The 18,515-nt window shown below is 32.5% G+C and overlaps 1 protein-coding gene across 4 annotated transcripts in view; it reads left to right on the top strand.

Moving 5' to 3' along the window:
- Col11a1 (collagen type XI alpha 1 chain) overlaps nucleotides 1-18,515 on the top strand; it is a 213,862-nt gene that overhangs the window by 20,057 nt on the left and 175,290 nt on the right. For all 4 annotated transcript variants that reach the window (XM_026409165.2, XM_026409163.2, XM_026409166.2 and 1 more), the window contains exons 2-4: nucleotides 1,880-2,047; nucleotides 7,834-8,047; nucleotides 11,759-11,921. In XM_026409165.2, coding sequence (XP_026264950.2) covers nucleotides 1,880-2,047; nucleotides 7,834-8,047; nucleotides 11,759-11,921 — 545 coding nt within the window. The remainder of the gene's footprint in view (nucleotides 1-1,879; nucleotides 2,048-7,833; nucleotides 8,048-11,758; nucleotides 11,922-18,515) is intronic.

The following is an 18,515-nucleotide window of genomic DNA, read 5'->3' as shown; positions in this document are numbered from 1 at the left end:
ATACTTGCCAAGAACAAACTTAACAGAGGAGAGGTTTATTTTGGGCACACAGTTTCAGAGGTCTTAGTTCCTGGTTGGCCAACTCCGTTCCTCTCGGCCCGAGATGAGGCAGAACATCATGACAGAAGGGTATGGTGGAGGAAAGCTGCTCAGGTCATGGGATCTGAGAAGGAGAGAGAGAGAGAGAGAGAGAGAGAGAGAGAGAGAGAGAGAGAGATACAGATATAGTCCCTAACACCATTCCTCCAATTCTTCTAGCCATATGCAACCTGCCTACAGTCCGTTTAGCTAACAGTGGATTAATCCAGCCAATGAATTAGGCCCCTATCATTGTCTAAAAATCCCACTTATGAACCTTGATACATTGGGACTCATGCTTTCAACACATGAGCTATTGGGGGGCATTCAGATACAAACCATAATAATATGTGACATAAGAACTATATGTGAATCATGCTGAGTGACACATTGGTTAGCACATGGCCTACTTTCAATATTCTTTTTAGAACACATACAGAAAGCCTGTAGATCATAAGTACATTGAGTAATATAGTTTCCATAGTCCATTTTTATAGCAGTATTTACACTAATTAATGTTTTGACTTAGTGGATTAAATAATGTATAGCTGTGGACCAGAGAATTCGAAGGTCAAAAATATCCAGTTTGTCCTTTTTTGTCTGGTGTATTTCATGTAACATAATGATTTGAAGGTTCATCTAGGTTGTAGTTGATTCCTTATTTCATGGTCTGTTTCCAGTGTGGTGGTGAGATAATTTGATGCGTCAGAACTTAATGCTTTCATACCTTGAAGGAAACCTGATTTATTTCTACCTCTGGTTATTATGAAACTGCTGCAATTGGCATACAACTCCTCATCAAGTCCTGAATTTGAGCCTTTGGGGCATGTACCTAGTAGTGAAATTGCTGATGAGTCATTTTTACTTCTATGTTTAGAGAAATATTGTTTAGTTTCGCTTACATTAAGTTTCTAGAATAGGCAACTTCATAGGGACATAAAGTGGATTACAGCTTACTAGAGGTAGGAGAAGAGATATGGGAATGGGAAATTATTGCATGGTGGTTACAAAATTGCTGTTTGGAGTGATAAAAATGTTTCAGAAATGGATAATAGTGATAATTGCACAACACTGTGAGTGTAATTATGACTACTAAATTGAAGAATAGGAAATGTTTATGTTATATATATTTTACTGTAATTTAAAAGAGATAGTATAATATGCCACAAACCATTGAATTGTATACTATATGGTATGTGAGTTTTATACCATTGAAGCTGGTTATCCAAATAAGACACACTTGGAAAAGGAAAGTTTAAGACTCCAAACTTATTTTATGTCGACTCTACACAGTAGTTGGAGATAGAATGAATTGGATTTGGGAAATGGATGCTTCCATCAAAAGTAACATTAAATACTGTAGAGCTACGTGGGGGGGGGGCAATCAACTGCAGGAGTTTCAGTTTCCACTGTGAAGCATAAAGCAATGTCATAAAATAACTATAAATTTAGAGGGTAAAAGTCTATATATAGATACCTGATATATACTCACAGACACAGATACATGTACATTCACACACATATATACATATACTATGTAGACAAAATTAAATTTCAAATACACATACCAACACCTTCTATTTTGTGTATTTATAATTTTATTCTAGATTTTGCATTTGAGAATGCTCATATGGTTTCTATTATGATCTTTAACCCCAATCCATAGACATTCATCCATATGCTTGGGGAGGTATGGTAAACAGTAGATTTGAAGGATGGAATGACATAATATTTTCTGTATTAAAATATTCCATTTTATATTAGATTGTCTTTTTAATTATTTTTTAAACTTTTTTTTCAGCTGCTCCAGTTGATGTACTTAAAGCACTAGATTTTCACAATTATCCAGAGGGAATATCAAAAACAACAGGATTTTGCACAAACAGAAAGAACTCTCAAGGTTCAGATACTGCTTACAGAGTTTCAAAGCTAGCACAACTCAGTGCCCCAACTAAACAGTTATTTCCAGGTATGTTCAGTTTATTGTGAGTCCTACTATTACTGCTACTGTTATTACTACTAAGTCTCCTTTGACTGTTTCTTTGCTAATGACTATTTCTTTTTACCATTCTATATAATACCCAATTATAGGTTGAAATATAATTTGATCATATATCAGTTACCAAATACGTTGTGATCACCAAAGTGATGAAATGAAAATAATTATTGCCAATCTTTTAATTCAGCACAATCACAGAAAATATGCTTATTTTAACCCTTAATAATTCATAATTTCAACATGACAGAATGCGAAGGCAGCATTTTATGACTTTTCCATTTTTGTATGTGATCACGTAGAACTTTTTTATTGGAGGAAGTGGGAATTGGAAGGAGACCTTACTCTTACTGACTAGTTTGTTTAATAGGCATGTGGATTTAGATATAATTAATGTGTATTTTCATAAGATTAATACTTAGTACTGTTTCTGTTGAAAGAAACACTTCTGTGGTAGATATTAATTTTGCATTAACTTTGCATGCTATTCTTATCTGAAATATAATAAAGCTAGTCACATCTCATAGTTACTGGGAGTTCTGGGACTAGAGATTTTCTAAGACTTCACCTAGCAGCATTTCATAATGGTATGGAAAAATACATGGTAAATAATTTCTTTTCTTCTATGAAAGTACTAATTGATCTCATAACATTAATTATCTAGAAATTATGATACTGTGGGAAAAGGGAATTGAATGGTGAATGAAAATTTCTGAGTATCAAGTTTTCTAAGCAGGTAGTTCCTTGCACCTACTTGCAATTGATACATGACAAATTATTTATCCTTATAAGTTTAAGTTAGGTGTCCTAATCCCTGTTTAACAGAGGAGGAAACAGTTTCACAGATGCTGTCTGACTCTACCAAGTTATAGAGGGATCAATATTTAATCCACATTTGTTTTTCTCCAAGGCCAATATTTCATATATTATCAAAATGTATTTCTGATGCATTAGAATCTTCTCAGCAGCAGTTTGCAATTAATTTCTTCATATTGTCCTATACCTTCTCTATCTCAAGAGATTTAAATTTTCTATTTTTAGATAAAACAATTATAAAACAACAAAGCACACTTTTCATGCAAAGACATTTTAAAGTATATTTCATTTATTTTGATTGTTCATTGAATTTTCCAATATGTTTTGTGCTTTGCTATTATTTGTGATAAACAAAAGTTACAGTGTATGTATAAGAAAGAAGCCTAAAATTTCTGGCTTTAAAAATTAAAAATTAAGTTAGAACATATTTTAAAAATCCAATTTAAAATTTTCAAATAGTAAAAGTCATTACTTTTTAATTTCCTATTGCATTTCTAATAGAAATAGTAATGGGAATTTTCAAGAGAGAAAAAGTAGAGAAAATGTAGACTAATAGAAATATTTTAGAAATACTCATGAAGTTATTGTTTATAATTTTTTTTTATAATTGGGTCATTATCAGGGTCTGTTTATCTGTATTCCAAGATGGTAGTTAGCTAATTTGATTAATTTTATATGTCATCTTGTTTTACTCATGAAGAAAGAAAATAATTTATGTCTGTAGGATCTTCTTCCATTCCAATTAACAGAATTTAACTATATGAATGTTTTTACTCCTTCTCACATGATTGAGTCTGAGGCATGATTCTAACAGTGAGCATTTCAGATAAGAGACACATATTATAGATAACATCATGGAAATGATTACAAGCTTGCCATTCTGGAGGGTAGAGTTTTCTGTCCGTTAAGCAAAATGATAGTAAAAATTAGTCACAACAGATTACCATTAAAAATATTAAAATAGTAAATATTAATTATAAAGCAGTAAAAAACATCTTTGAAAAATATATTTGGAATATACTATCATGCATTATAAGAAGATATAAAAGCAATTTCTTTTCTAAAGAATAAGCAGAAGGACTGGAAACTTTAGTATACATCAATGGGGCTGTGAGAAGTTGTCGGTTGGATACATGTCTTCTTTGATATAATGAGAGCAACTAAGAATAGAGCAGGGAGGAAGAGCAGGAAGAAAAGATTGATATTAAACAGAGACACGAGATGGGAGGGAAAGAGAGAGAAAAGGGGAATTGCATGGAAATGGAAAGAGAACCTCATTGTTATAAAAAACTACATAAAAGAGGTTGTGAGGGGAATTGGAAGAAAAAACAAGGAGAGAAATGAATTACAGTAGATGGGATAGAGAGAGAAGATGGGAGGGGAGGGGAGGGAGGATAGTAGAGGATAGGAAAGGTAGCAGAAGACAACAGTTACTAATAGGGCATTATGTAAAAAGGTGAATGTGTAACTGATGTGATTCTGCAATCTGTATTTGGGGTAAAAATGGGAGTTCATAACTCACTTGAAACTAATGTCTGAAATATGATATGTCAAGAGCCTTGTAAGGTTTTGAACAACCAATAAAAAAAAAAGAAAAAAAAAAGAAAAAAAATATTAAAAATAAATAAATAAAACAAGCAAAAAAAAATATTCTGGTAGAATTAAGGTATGTGTCTTTCAAAGTCCCAACTTGAAATCTTTAATTTAAATTTCTGAAAATTGGAGCTGAATGGAAGCCCTTTAGAGCCCATGCCATGAGACAGACTCTGTACAAGAAACTTTACATATATTGACCTATATCTTTGTAACAGAGGAGGGTAATATTAAAATATTAAAAAGTTATTATGCCTTTTTCATTTCAAATGTATTTCTGGAGGAAACATTTAAGGATCTTAAAAGCTTGGTTTAACAATTACTATTGAATTTGTTATACCAACAACAATATGTCAAGATTATTATTACATATATATATATATATATATATATATATATATATATGACTTTTATAAACACAGGAAGGAATAATAGCACTTTTTAACAAGCCATTTAACATGCTTTATTCTTAATCTATTTATATATTTCAAAATATGGATTAAACTGCAAAATCCCATATTTTATCTCTACTGTAAATTCTCATCACTTATTTCTGATGAAATTTTACATTTTCAGTGAATGCATTTCTGTTGTGAAACTAACATCTGTCTGATTAATTCACTAAGTTATGAACAATATTAATTATCATAGGAAGGAAACTAAGGTGGGTGTCTAGGTTAGACTGATAATTTTGACATCAAGTCATGATTTTCTTAGACAGCTTATTTTATTTCTGAAAGGTCAGAACTTAAAGATTGCAATTAAAATCCTTAATGTTTAACTTTAAAATGGGAAATAGACATTTTAATGGACAGATTTTAGTGATTTGTATAGTAAGAAGCCAGAGATTTTCAAAAGTTAAGGTGTATATATTGGATGGTTAATTAAAATTTTTCATTCTTTTAGTCTTGTATGAAGGTATTATTCCCTGGAATTCCACTTTCCCTAGATGTCTTATGTAGACATTTTTATAAATGTCTAAAATAGTGGACAGGGCATTAGTTTCCACTAGCTCATAATATTTTAATATCAATTTATTTCAGTGAATAAAATCTTTGAAAAATTTAGATGCAGTTACAGTGTCTTGTTGTTCTTAGTATTCTGAAGTATTTGTTTGAAGAAAAAGTTTGTTTGCCAATAATAATGGGCTGGATTACCTAGCTATATAATTATAGTGTGAGCTGGCAATAAGCATTTTTTTGGCGGGGGAGGTGGTTAATGGGGATTGAACTCAGGGGCACTCAACCACTGAGCCACATCCCCAGCCCTATTTTGTATTTTATTTAGAGACAGAGTCTCACTGAGTTCCTTAGCGCCTTGCTTTTGCTGAGGCTGGCTTTGAACTCACGATCCTCCTGCCTCAGCCTCTCAAGCTCCTGGGATTACAGGTGTACACCATTGCACCTGGCAGCATTTTGTTAGTTGATTTGTTTTATTATCTTTCCATTTTCTTCCTATGACTACTTTATTTCTATTGATTTCCATAAATGTAAAATTGTATGTTTTTGTGGTATTTAAATTCAATTGAAGGCTGGGAGTTTAGCTCAGTGGTGGAGTGCTTGCCTAGCAGGTACAGTGCCCTGGGTTCAATCCCTAGTACCACAAAATTTAAAAAATAAATCAAATTGAACAAAACTGGATGTATAAATTGAATTGGAACTAGATAGATGGATTGATGGATTTGCTGTGACAGCATTGAAAATTTTTACACATTTTTTTCAATTTTGTGTTTTGTATTAGTTTCACTTAACTATATAAATATATATTTTATACATATATATGTGTGTATATATGTGTATATACATATATGTGTGTATATGTATACATACATATGAGATAAGAGCAGAATAGCCCACATTGATTGCTCTTTTGGGTGTGATATACTCTTATTTAATTACCAGAACATCCTGGTGGGACAGATTATCTTGTTAATGGTTTGAAAACCAACTAAGAAGTTTTTCAGTTATTTACCAAGAACACATAGTAAGAATGTCAAAGGGCAGAGATATGATACAAAACCTTCAGCTTAATTATTCCATGCAAATATTTTTAGCATAAAATGTGTCTGCATGACTTGTTATTTTTCCTTCCATAATATATTTTAAATAATTTCCATTTAATCAAACATCTTTCTGTTACATGCTTTTATTTATGTATTTGTTTACTGATACTTGTGACTGAACACTAGGGTTATTTATCATTGATCTACATCTTCAGGCATTTTATTTTTTATTTTAAAACAGGGCATTGCTAAACTATCTGTTACATTCTTTTAAGTGGCTTCATAGGATTCCATTATGTGGATAATCTGTATTTTATTTAACCAGTCTCAGCCATTGCAACCCATTTTAATATTTTGTCATTAGAAATAGTGCTTTGATGACAACATCATATCTTTACATACAAGTGTCCTCTCTTTGTAAATTCTTAGAAGTAGAATTGCTGATCTTCTGTAATTGAATGTGAATGCATGACAGGCACATTCATAATGCCTTTATTATTTTATACTACTCCCTGTAATAGAATTCGCAGTCAATGGATTGTACATGAACTCTTAATATTGGTCCAGGTATTATCTATCATACATGCACATACACCTGTTTTGCAAATGGACATCTTTTTTAAACTAAACTCATCCCTCAAATAATTTTGCCTGTTTTACTTATATGTCAGGATAGTAAGAGGTTTAAATTTTATATATATACACATATATACAGGGAAATTATATATATATGTGTACATATATATATGGAAATTATATATATGGAAAAATTATATATATATATATGGAAAAAAGACAGTATGTCTTCATGACTTTAGAATCAAGTTAGCTAAGTACCCAATACTTTTCATTGATAAATACGTATGCTTCTTATATGTGAAACTGCATAGTGTGGTATCAAAAACTGATCAAAAACTGGAACTTTTGAAGGGATGATGAAAATAATATCTTTATATAATGTCATTAAAATGCCTCTGACTAGACACAGTCAGAAAATACCGACCTTTTGCCAAAATTAATGCTTAAATAAGTGTTTCAAGAGTTACTGTTATGTTTTTGATATTGTATTGGAACCATGATTGTGTTTCCTTACTTTGAACTCAATTTCTCGTAATTATCATGCTTTAAATGAGTGACTTTAAAGTTTGAAAATAACTTGTATCAGTATTACATGGAAAGTTAATTGAGTCATAGAGTGCCCCCCACCTACCCCATTTGTTTGTTAAACTGTTTACTTTTTTAATTTAGATGACTCATTAAGGCCACATAGAAAGTTCAAAAATAATGCTGTGATCTAAGGACAATTTGGAAATATAGAATTTCTAACACATTGGACTTCTCTTTTCAGGTGGAGCTTTTCCGGAAGATTTTTCAGTATTATTTACAGTAAAACCCAAAAAAGGAATTCAGTCTTTCCTCTTATCTATATATAATGAGCATGGTATTCAGCAAATTGGTGTTGAGGTTGGGAGATCCCCTGTTTTTCTGTTTGAAGACCACACTGGAAAACCTGCTCCAGAAGATTATCCCCTCTTCAGAACTGTTAACATTGCTGATGGGAAGTAAGTAGCCAGTGACCAAATGTGTTAGCTATGCTGAAAACAATACTTTCACTTAATCATTCAACAAATATTCATGAAGTGTGATACAGTTTTTTCTAGGGTCTGGGAATGAAAAAACAAAACAATGAAATGCCTACCTTGCATAATTTATCTTGCAGTCTAGGCAGGCAAAATATTTAGAAATACATTAATAAAGACTATATAGGTATAAGTGAGACAGAAAAATAGTGCAGAGGAAGGGGAAAGACAGTGGGCAGAACAATTTTAAAAAGTAATGTCAGGAAAATCTCCGTAGGAATGGAACATGTCAAGGAGATGAGGGACATGCCATGCTGAGAATCACAAGCATTCTATTCTAGGAGGAGAGGAAGCCAATGCAAAGCCTCTGATTCCAAAGTGTGTCCCATTTGTTCCAACGTGGAGGAAACCAACATGGTAGGAGCAGAGTGGGATGGTGAGCGTGGAAAAATTCTTGGGAAGCCAGATGGCATAACACATCCTAGGAGGCTACAAACTCTGTTCTCAGTGAGATAGGAAGTCAGTGGAGCATCTTAAGTAGGGAATGATCTAATTTGACTTATTATTATTATTTTTTACAAGTAATAGTAATATGTGATCATAGAAGTCTTATCTAATAATTGATATATGTCCATACTGTTCAAAGCACTTAACACATAGCTAAATTATTTAATTATTCACAATCACTTTAAGAAGATAATGTTAATAAATATTACCGATAAGGGGACCAAGTCACAGAAAGTTTATCTGATTTGTCTAAAGTCATAAAGTTGGAAAGTGGCAGAGGTAGCTTTGGGATTTAGGTAGTCAGGCTCAAACTACAGTCTTCTGAAACTCTGCTGAATTCTGTGTTGTAATGATTGCCTTTTGCTTAGGGAGCCACTAAACACAAACAAATGTGCATTAAATTTTACTACACTTTTAATTGCTGTATTTAGATCCCTAAAATAGCTTTATCAGATATAGAACTTTTGGCTATAGACAGAAGGAAAGAGAAGTGCAGGTGGAAAAAATAATTCATATACATTGTGTCTTTGTCAGGACCCGAGAGAAACCTCCATCTCTCAGTGCCAGAAAAAAATAGACTTTCACAAGTAATTTAAATTATTATCCTATAGAAAAGTAAAATATTATATCACATTATGTTTCTATTTTTGACCATTAGCCAACACCAAGGTAAAATTTAATTCATATTTAGTATTTGTTTAAGACATTTTTAGTTCGTCTTATTATTCAAACATTGTTTTTCTTTGTCTTATTCACCCTCATTAGGACGCCTTCTTAAGTGAAAAAATTAATTTATCATGGCCAGCATTCTATTTGAAAACGATAGGCAGTGCTTAATTTGAATGTTATTAAAATAAAACATGGGAAATGCTCAATAAACATTTTTATTGATTATCAAACAGAACAATAGTTATATTTACATGTATCACAGTGGTAAACTATTACTGACAATATATTGGATTAAATAAACACCTTTCATTCATATATTCATTCAATCATAATGTATTAAGTGCTTACCATGTGCCAAACTGTATTATTCATTTGATACTGTTAAAATGTGACATATTTGTTGAACCCAAATAGCATTACAATTTCAATGCAAAAATTATTGGTATTTAAGCACACTTCGATTTGTTAAACTACATTTCTCACGATGATAGGCTATTCAATCTGTAAGTATTTATCCACTACTTGACTAGACATCTACAGGGCACAGGTGAGGCCATGAATAGCCCATGTGAAGTATCTCCACACCTGGAGCTTAAATTCTAATAGAAAAGATCAACAACAGAAGAGGCAAAAATACACGAAGTGCTGATAGTTCTATGAATGAAAATAAATCCAAGAAATAGATGTATTTAGTGTGCTATTTTAGACTGGGCAGTCTTTTTGATGATGTGGTATTGAGCAAAATTCAGGGAACAGGAATTGCCCTGAGGGGATGTGGAGGAAGAGGTTCTTGCAAAGTGAAGAACACTGGGGAGCAGCGGGAAGGAGGCAGGAAGGCAGTGTGTGGATGGGACCCAGGGAGTCAGAGTGTGAAAAGTCAGACATGAGATCAGAGAGGGCCTGGGCACCCTGTTACAGGAGTACTTGATAGATGGAGACATGATCTGCCTCATATTCTTAAAGGTCGCTGTGGTTGCAAAAGAGTAGAAACAGCAACTACGTGAAAGAGATGACAGCTTGACATTGGATTTTGTTTATACTTTGAATATAAGAACTGAGGAGAGTTTTCTGACAATAAAAATGTATGAGAGAAAGGAAATAATGGAGAAGGGTTTCAAAATGAAGTGTTAATTTATTTTTTTCTAACAGTACTTTGAGTATTTCGTGATATTGTGATTTTGATGTCTCATTATTATCACAGCTTAAATTAATTCAACAAAAATACCATTTAGAGTTCCAATCAGCTTTTCACAGTTGAAGTCTTTTTTTTTTTTTTGTTTTCTGCTAATGAAAAGCACATACCTATGACAGTAGGAATGGTTTAAGTTAAGACACAGGCAGCTTGGCATGAAGTATGTGTAAATTTTACTCTCACTGTATTAAGTGGCTCCTTATATAAATCTGCTCAATTCAAACCAAGCAGATGCCTATGCTAGTTGAATGTGCTTGTGGAAAGACCAAAGATTAAGTGTATATGGAAATATAGTTGGTCCTCATCAGTAGCCATGCCAAGTATCATGAAACAGATATTTTAGGAAGGCTCCTTACATCTTTTTGGGTAATTTATTTTATGGATCTAGTCCTAGACACTTCTGGATTATTAATCTATCCCTTTTTTATTTGAGAAAAAAATAAAATATAAACCAGGGTGGCTTGCAGAATCCAAGTGAGCTTCACTTAGTGATTTACATTAGCACCAGATATTGTTAATAAACTCTTCTTTTCACAATATTGCTAAGATACATATGTTTCCAAAGGGCTGGTCATGTCTCCCCCTCTAAGCCTGTCATCACCATCCTGAATTAGCTGGAGCAGTAGCTGCAGAATGAATTGAGACTCTCCCTGTAAGCAGGCACTGACTGCTTTCTTTTAGTGTTCCCATTTCCTGCCAAGAGTGGGAAGAAGGAGAGATACTGTGTCTCGGGCTTGGAACCTACCCACACTAGTGATCTATAGCTGTCTTGAAATTAAAGTGGGAAAAGAAATTGAAAGCACTTAAAATAAACGGGAATAAAGACAGTGCAGTGCATTGTGTTTTACAGTTCGAACGTTGAGTTGCTCCAGATGGAGCAGTCATTCTGTTAGGAGGTCCTTTTTTGTTTGTTGGTTGGTTTGATTTTTTTTGTAGGTGGAATGCATTTTCTTTGGAAGAAGCCTTTGTGTACATAGAAACTACTGCTTATACCCTGTCCCTTCCTAATCTCTATCAAAAGCAGTGAGATTATGCTTTTGTTGCTGCGACATAAAGTGAAGCAGAGAATGGGCATGTCCTTATCAGCATGGACAGATAATTCTGCTGTGCATCTTAGGCTGCTAGTGTTTTTTTGAGTACCTAGCACTATGCTGGGTAAGTAGTTAGCTGTCACCAGCTAAACAATTAATTCCGAAGCTTACATTTTAAGCCATTTCAGCTCACTTTTTTGTAATTTAAAATATACTATGTGTGAATAATGCTTTGGCAGCCAATGATATTGAAGCTTACAAAAGAATTACCTGGCTTTTTTTTTTTTTTTTCAGGTGGCATCGGGTAGCAATCAGTGTGGAAAAGAAAACTGTGACAATGATTGTTGACTGTAAGAAGAAAACCACAAAACCACTTGATAGAAGTGAGAGATCAATTGTTGATACCAATGGAATCACGGTTTTTGGAACAAGGATTTTGGATGAAGAAGTTTTTGAGGTAAAAATAAACTTTTAAGCTGAATATTATTAAAGCAGATGAACTAGGTTAATAACAGTAACAATCAATATCTATTATGAAGCAAAGTTGAAAACTGTAAAGAGTGACCTACTTTCTAACCCTGTGGGTGTAGCAGTGATGTTTTGTATTGTTTATTAAGAGAATGACCAGACAATGGTGACTGAAGTGGCTGGGAAACCTTTACAGAGATTGGTTGATTTGAACACAGGCACACTATTCCCCTGGGAGGGACAAATGGCTCTACTCTTAGTACTTTGTATTATTTTCTTTGGAGAAAAGAACATTTTCTTCTCTTCCTTCTCTGGAAGATTAATTTCGAGAAATGTACAAGTCTCTATTCTGACTTGCTTTGTTCTGTGTGAGTATTTCCAAGGTAAAGTAAAGATCATATTGCAAAAGGATGAACTTTTAAGCTTTTAAATCATAATTTTAAAAATAATATGAAGGTCATGGAAGCAGTCTCTTTCAATTTTATTTCACTAATTATGATAATCACATTCTTTCCTTTAATTCTTTAATCATTGGACCTGGTAATTTGTGCTTTTGTTTTTAGTCATTTTTTTTAACAGAACAAACAGATCTCAGTCTCCTGACCTCATAAAGAGAAGCATGCACTCCTGACACATTATTCATTACTTTCATGATTGCTTTAACATAATTTCTGAGTCATTTAATTTTCAGAGTGAAACAGAGTAAAACTGTGCAATATAATATAGATAGAGACATGTTTCCTATGGGAGATTTGCTGTATTCTGTTGATGTGTCAAAAAATCCCAATATATATATATATATATATATATATATATATACACACACATATATATATGTATATATATACACATATATATGCACATACATATGTGTACACACACATCTATACATACAGTGTATATTTGCATTGAAAATACAGTGTAAATTAGAGTATTAGCTAGACTATCATATTCTTGTAATTATATACATAACTATGGTCTGAGGGTAAACATAAATAACACTCATGACATTTTAAAATTATTTATTTAGAATATATTTTTTTCTGATGTTTTTCACTTGTGTGTATTTAAGTCTGACTCTACATAAGATATTTTAATTTGTGATATGTCTGGATTAAATGATAAACTGATTCTGGTAATATATATTGGTAATGTAGACCCAGGTCATTCAATGTAATTCATTGATTGCACACACTATGATAAATAACTATTTATTAAGCAAATGAATATTATAAACAATTAGTATAATTTCCAGTCTTTTAGAATCTTATTTTAGAATTAGAGTATCCATAAACATTAGTTTCACAGGCATAATGCATATTTTTAACCCCAAGAACCTTATTTTCCAGAATCATAAATGAATAATATAGGATTTCATTCCCTGGCCCCTGCCCTTTATTCTTCTTTCTCTCTCTGTCTCTATCTCATTTAAATTTATAATACCATAGACCATATTTTACATCCTAGAATAACTCCAATCATTTATCTAGAGGAGCTATTAAAACATTAAGAAAAAATAATTCTGAAGGAATTGTTTAATGGAACTTCTAGTGAATTGACAATGTGTGGTGAAAAGTACATTTATTAAACTGCTTCACATTTTGGAGTTTTATGAAACTCTTATGAAGCTTTAAATAGAACATTTATTTGCTACAAATCGTGAGTCAGTTTTTTAAAATGTAAATGAAGACAGCACCTTTCACTAATAGATTATCCTCTACCATCTTTGACCAGATAAATAGGGAAACTTTATTTTTACTTAATAAACTGTTTGAAATGCTTTAGAGCAAAATTCTTTTAATTGGCTGAAATTTTGTATTTGTCTAATTCACATATCCAGTCATCATATGTTAGATTAAAGTCTTATTTACTAAATTGTATTTCTGTATGGCTATATAAAATGACTAAACCAATATAGTCTCTTTCCATTTAAAAATAGAGCATGAAGAGAAAAAATGATTCAAACACATAGACTTTTAAATTTGAATTAAATTCTCACAGCTTTTGTGAAATTAGCTCATCCTATCAGAATATAATGTTAATATATCCTGGTCTAAGAATTTTCTCAAAAAATGTTTCTGTCATTTTGGTTTATGTTGTCATACACATACCAACTTTCAGATCTCTGTAAATGAATATGTAGAAGTAAACTAAAAATGAAAGCAGACAGAATGACACCATGTACATATCATTTTAGTGTTTGATAAACAGTAGTGATGATGAAGATGTTCTGATAACATCAATGATTCATTAGCCTGAAAACTAGAAATGTCAGTTTTTCAAAAATACAGTAATTTGTATTTAGATTGATTTGTTTAATGTATTTAATTTCACATATATGCCACCCTACACTTCTCTAATGGAACTTTCATCCCCCAAAATACTAAACATGGCTATATTTAAATTGCAGTCTGATGACATAAGAATTCATCAGTAAACAGAAGCAGAATTGAAAATTTTAATCTTGACAAGAACAATTTACATGAAAATGCCAAGATGACAATATAGACCCATAAGGCATATTATATAATTTTAGCATATCAGAGTGAGTATATGTGCTTTGATTCTGGAATGAGAAAGATCTGATTTTGAATGCCATCATCTAGCTTAATTTTCATTTTCTCTCTGTAATTAATTTATATATGTTTCAATCTCTCATTCTTTACATGAGAAATATAATAGAATTTCCTTTATTAGGATCATGTAAAGTGCTTAAGATATTAGTATGAATCTATGTACCTACATTCATAGGTAACACATAAGCAGTTACATGTATTAATTATGTATTAAGGCATAGTTTTCTTTATTATTATTACTTTTTAAATTAATTTCTAGCTATGGTGTTTCAAATATATTTGTATGCATTTTATATTGGTAACCAACAGTGACCCATGTTTAAGTCAAAACTCTTAGTGTACCCTTTCCTGGGTTATTGATAGTTTACAAAGTACATTGTAAAGATTGGATAAATCAGTCCCCTAAACAGACATAGCTGAGTACAGGCCTTTATAAGTGGAAGATGGTCTGAGTGGGTGAACACTTTTATGTAAGCACAATGTGTCCAACCAACACTGATCAGAACTCTTGGTTTTTCCATTTGACAATATGCTGCAAAGATGTAAGGAAAAATAAAAAAGAAGAACCACATTGCTTGTGTTTATTATCGATAAAATCATTTTAAAGACTTTTAAACAGGAAAATTGCCAAATAACAAGATATAGCCATTAGAACTCAAGTTTTCATAGCATCTGTTATGGTTTGGATATGAGGTGTCCCCAGAAAGCTCATGTGTGAGACAATGCAAAGTTCAGAGAAGAAATTATTGGATTATCACCCTGGCCAAGTCAGTTAATTGATCCCTGATGGGATTAACCCAGCAGTAAAGAGGCAGGTGGGGTGTGCCTGCTGGAGGAAGTGGTTCATTGTGGGCGTGGCTTTGAGAGTGGAGATTCCCTATTTTTACTTTCTGATCCACACGACTTCTTCCCTCTGCCACACTCTTCCGCCATAATGTCCTTACTCATCTTGAGTCCGGAGGAATGGAGCCAGCCTCTTGTGGACTAAGATCTCTAATGCTGTAAGACCTCAAATAAACTCTCCTTCCCTTAAAATTGCTCTGGTTGGGTCTTCTAATCACAGCAGAGAAAAGCTGACTAAAACAGCATCATTAATTTTAGTCTTTAATTTTTTAGAAATATTGAGAATCATAGCAGATTATTACAAGTCTTTTATATTTTTAACTAATATTTATCTGCCTTGGGGAGAATCATTCATTGAAACAATTAGTGAAATATGATGGCAATTAGATGGGAAAAGCTTCTTGATGAAAATTTTGCGTTTTTCCTTACTCAGAAAATATTTTTAAATTCAGTGTTTTTTTTTTTTTTTGTGTGTGTGTGTGTGTAGAAATCCATGCAGAGAAGTAACAATATATACAAGCTATGCTTTCTTTTTCTTTTCTTTTCTTTCTATTTAAATTCCTGGGATTGAATCCAGGGCTTCTCCCATGGTAGGCAAGTGCTATGCCACTGAGCTTTACACTCAGCCCTCAGCCCATTTTACTTTTATTTCAAGACAAGGGCTTGCTAAATTGCTCAGGTTGACTTTGAAATTGCAATGCCCCTGCCTTAGCCTCCTGAGTAGCTGGATTCATAGGCTTGTATCACTTGGCCCTGCAAAACTATGCTATTTTGGTAGTTCTGCAAGACCTGAACAATAAATAATGATAATGAATAGGTAAATCCTACCTTATATACTAATAGCCATTCCAAATAATCCATTAAATTCTTACCAGATTAAGATGGGCCTCAGTAACCCAACCTGTAATCCCAGTGGCTCCAGAGGCTAAGGCAGCAGGATCACGAGGTCAAAGCCAGCCTCAGCAACTTAGTGAGTCCCTAAGAAACTCAGTGAGACCCTGTCTCTAAATAAAATGTTAAAAAGGGCTGAGGATGTTGCTTAGTGGTTAAGTGCCCCTGGGTTCAATCCCTGGTACCAAAAAAAAAAAAAAGTTCTTATAAAATTAAGAGTTTTATTATTGACTTGTGATGTCCTTTTCTCTTTCTACTGTGTATATTTTCCAGTGGTACACATTTTAAGACAGTAGATATGGATGGAACTATGTGGTAGGATAGAGGGAATTTTCCAGTATTCACGTTTGCCAGTTTGAATATCTTTATATTCATCGCCCTTGAGAATTTTGTGTATTATCCTATTTACATAGTGTTTTCAATTTGCTAAAAACCTTTAAAATTTTGAGTCTATATTAATGAGCGATATTGGTCAATGATTCTTTACATTTTTAATATCTGTCAGAATTTGATATTAGAATTATGCTGTCCTCATGTACTGAGCTGGACAGTAGTCTTTCCATATCTATTTTATGAAAACTTCTGTGTATAATATCTTTCTCCAATATTGTATAAAAGGCACTAGTGAAGCTGGGCATGGTGATGCACACCTTGAATCCTAGCAGCTCAAGGTGGGTTGAGGCAGGAGTATTCTAAGTTCAAAGCCAGCTTCAGCTAATTAATAAGGCCTTAAGCAATTTGTTGAGACCCTGAGACAAAATAAAAAATAGTGACTTAGTAGTTAAGCATCCCTGGGTTCATCCCCTGGTATCAAAAAACAAATAAAAGGAATAAACAAATAAATAAACAAAAAGCACCAGTGAAAAATATCAGCCTGAGGTTTCTTTTCAAAGTTATTTTTTTTAATTGCTTGCCATGGTGGCACATACCTGTACTTCCAGTGACTCTGGAGGCTGATGCAGGAAGATCAAAGGTTCTAGGTCAATATGAGCAATTTAATGAGACCCTGTCTCATAAAATAAAAAGGATGGCCAATGGTGCTAAGTGGTAAAGTGGCCATGGGTTGAATGCCCAGTACCAAAAGTATAAACATTAAAAAAATAAAATAACAATAAAAATTTGCCTAAAAAAGGTGCTTTAACATACTCAATTTCCTTAGTAAATATATTTTGTTGATATATTTAACAGATCAATTTTAGGCTTACTTGATTCTTGACTATTTATTATATTTAACTTTATTTTTTCGTAAAATTTGGGAACAGAAAGTTTCTAGATTCTCTAAGTAGAAGGTCAATATTTTAAGATTTATTTCTTCCAACTACATGAATTTTAAATTGTACATAATTTTTCTAAGTGAACCTATTGGAATTAGCCTGTTGGATATTCTTGTTTTTGATCCCCTTTTGTTTCTTCCTTTTGATTGATGTAAAGAGAATAATAACTTACAATACATTAAGAATTGCATTAAATGTTGATTTCTTATTGGTATGGCTTGATATAGGTCTACAATTTTTGTATTCTCTTTGCTTTCTGATCCTTTGTACATTACCCACTTCCTCCAACTTTTTTGTTTGTTTTTGGTGATGGGGAGATTGTTTGAATACTTTTTAATGTTGTATAGTATTTTATCTGTTGGATTACTTTGCTAATTTTTAATTTGTGGTGAGTTTAAGAATTCCAAAATGTATACTGCATTTTATGATCTACTTCTTATTTTATGCCATGTTATAAGTAATGAGAAAACCTTCCTTCCAGTGTTCTTCTACACTGATCTTTTTTTTTATTGGTTGTTGAAAACATTACAAAACATTACATATCATATTTCATACATTAGATTCAAGTGGGTTATGAACTCTCTTTATAGTAGTTTGTTATATGTATTAGTTCTACATATATTGAAAATATCACTAGATGTTTTAATTCTTTTTTTGAGAGAGAGAGAGAGAGAGAGAGAATATTTTTAAAATATTTACCTTTTAGTTTTCAGTGGACACAACATCTTTATTTTTTTTATTTTTATGTGGTGCTGAGGATCGAACCCAGTGCCCCTCGAATGCCAGGCGAGCATGCTACCACTTGAGCCACATCCCCAGCCCCTAGATGTTATAATTTTTACTTTAAAAATAGTAGTTTAAGGTTTAAAGTGAAAAATTTCATATTTATCATTTATGTTAATCTTTCTTTATTTTTACTTTTTGGAACCAGGAATTAAACTCAGGGGCTGTCAACACTGAGCCACATCCCCAGACCTGTTTTGTATTTTATTTAGAGAC

This window comes from Urocitellus parryii, chromosome 11 (assembly GCF_045843805.1).
Source record: "Urocitellus parryii isolate mUroPar1 chromosome 11, mUroPar1.hap1, whole genome shotgun sequence".
Lineage (NCBI taxonomy): Eukaryota > Metazoa > Chordata > Mammalia > Rodentia > Sciuridae > Urocitellus > Urocitellus parryii.
Note: the sequence above shows the minus strand (reverse complement) of the source record. Positions and strands in the feature narration are given on the sequence as shown.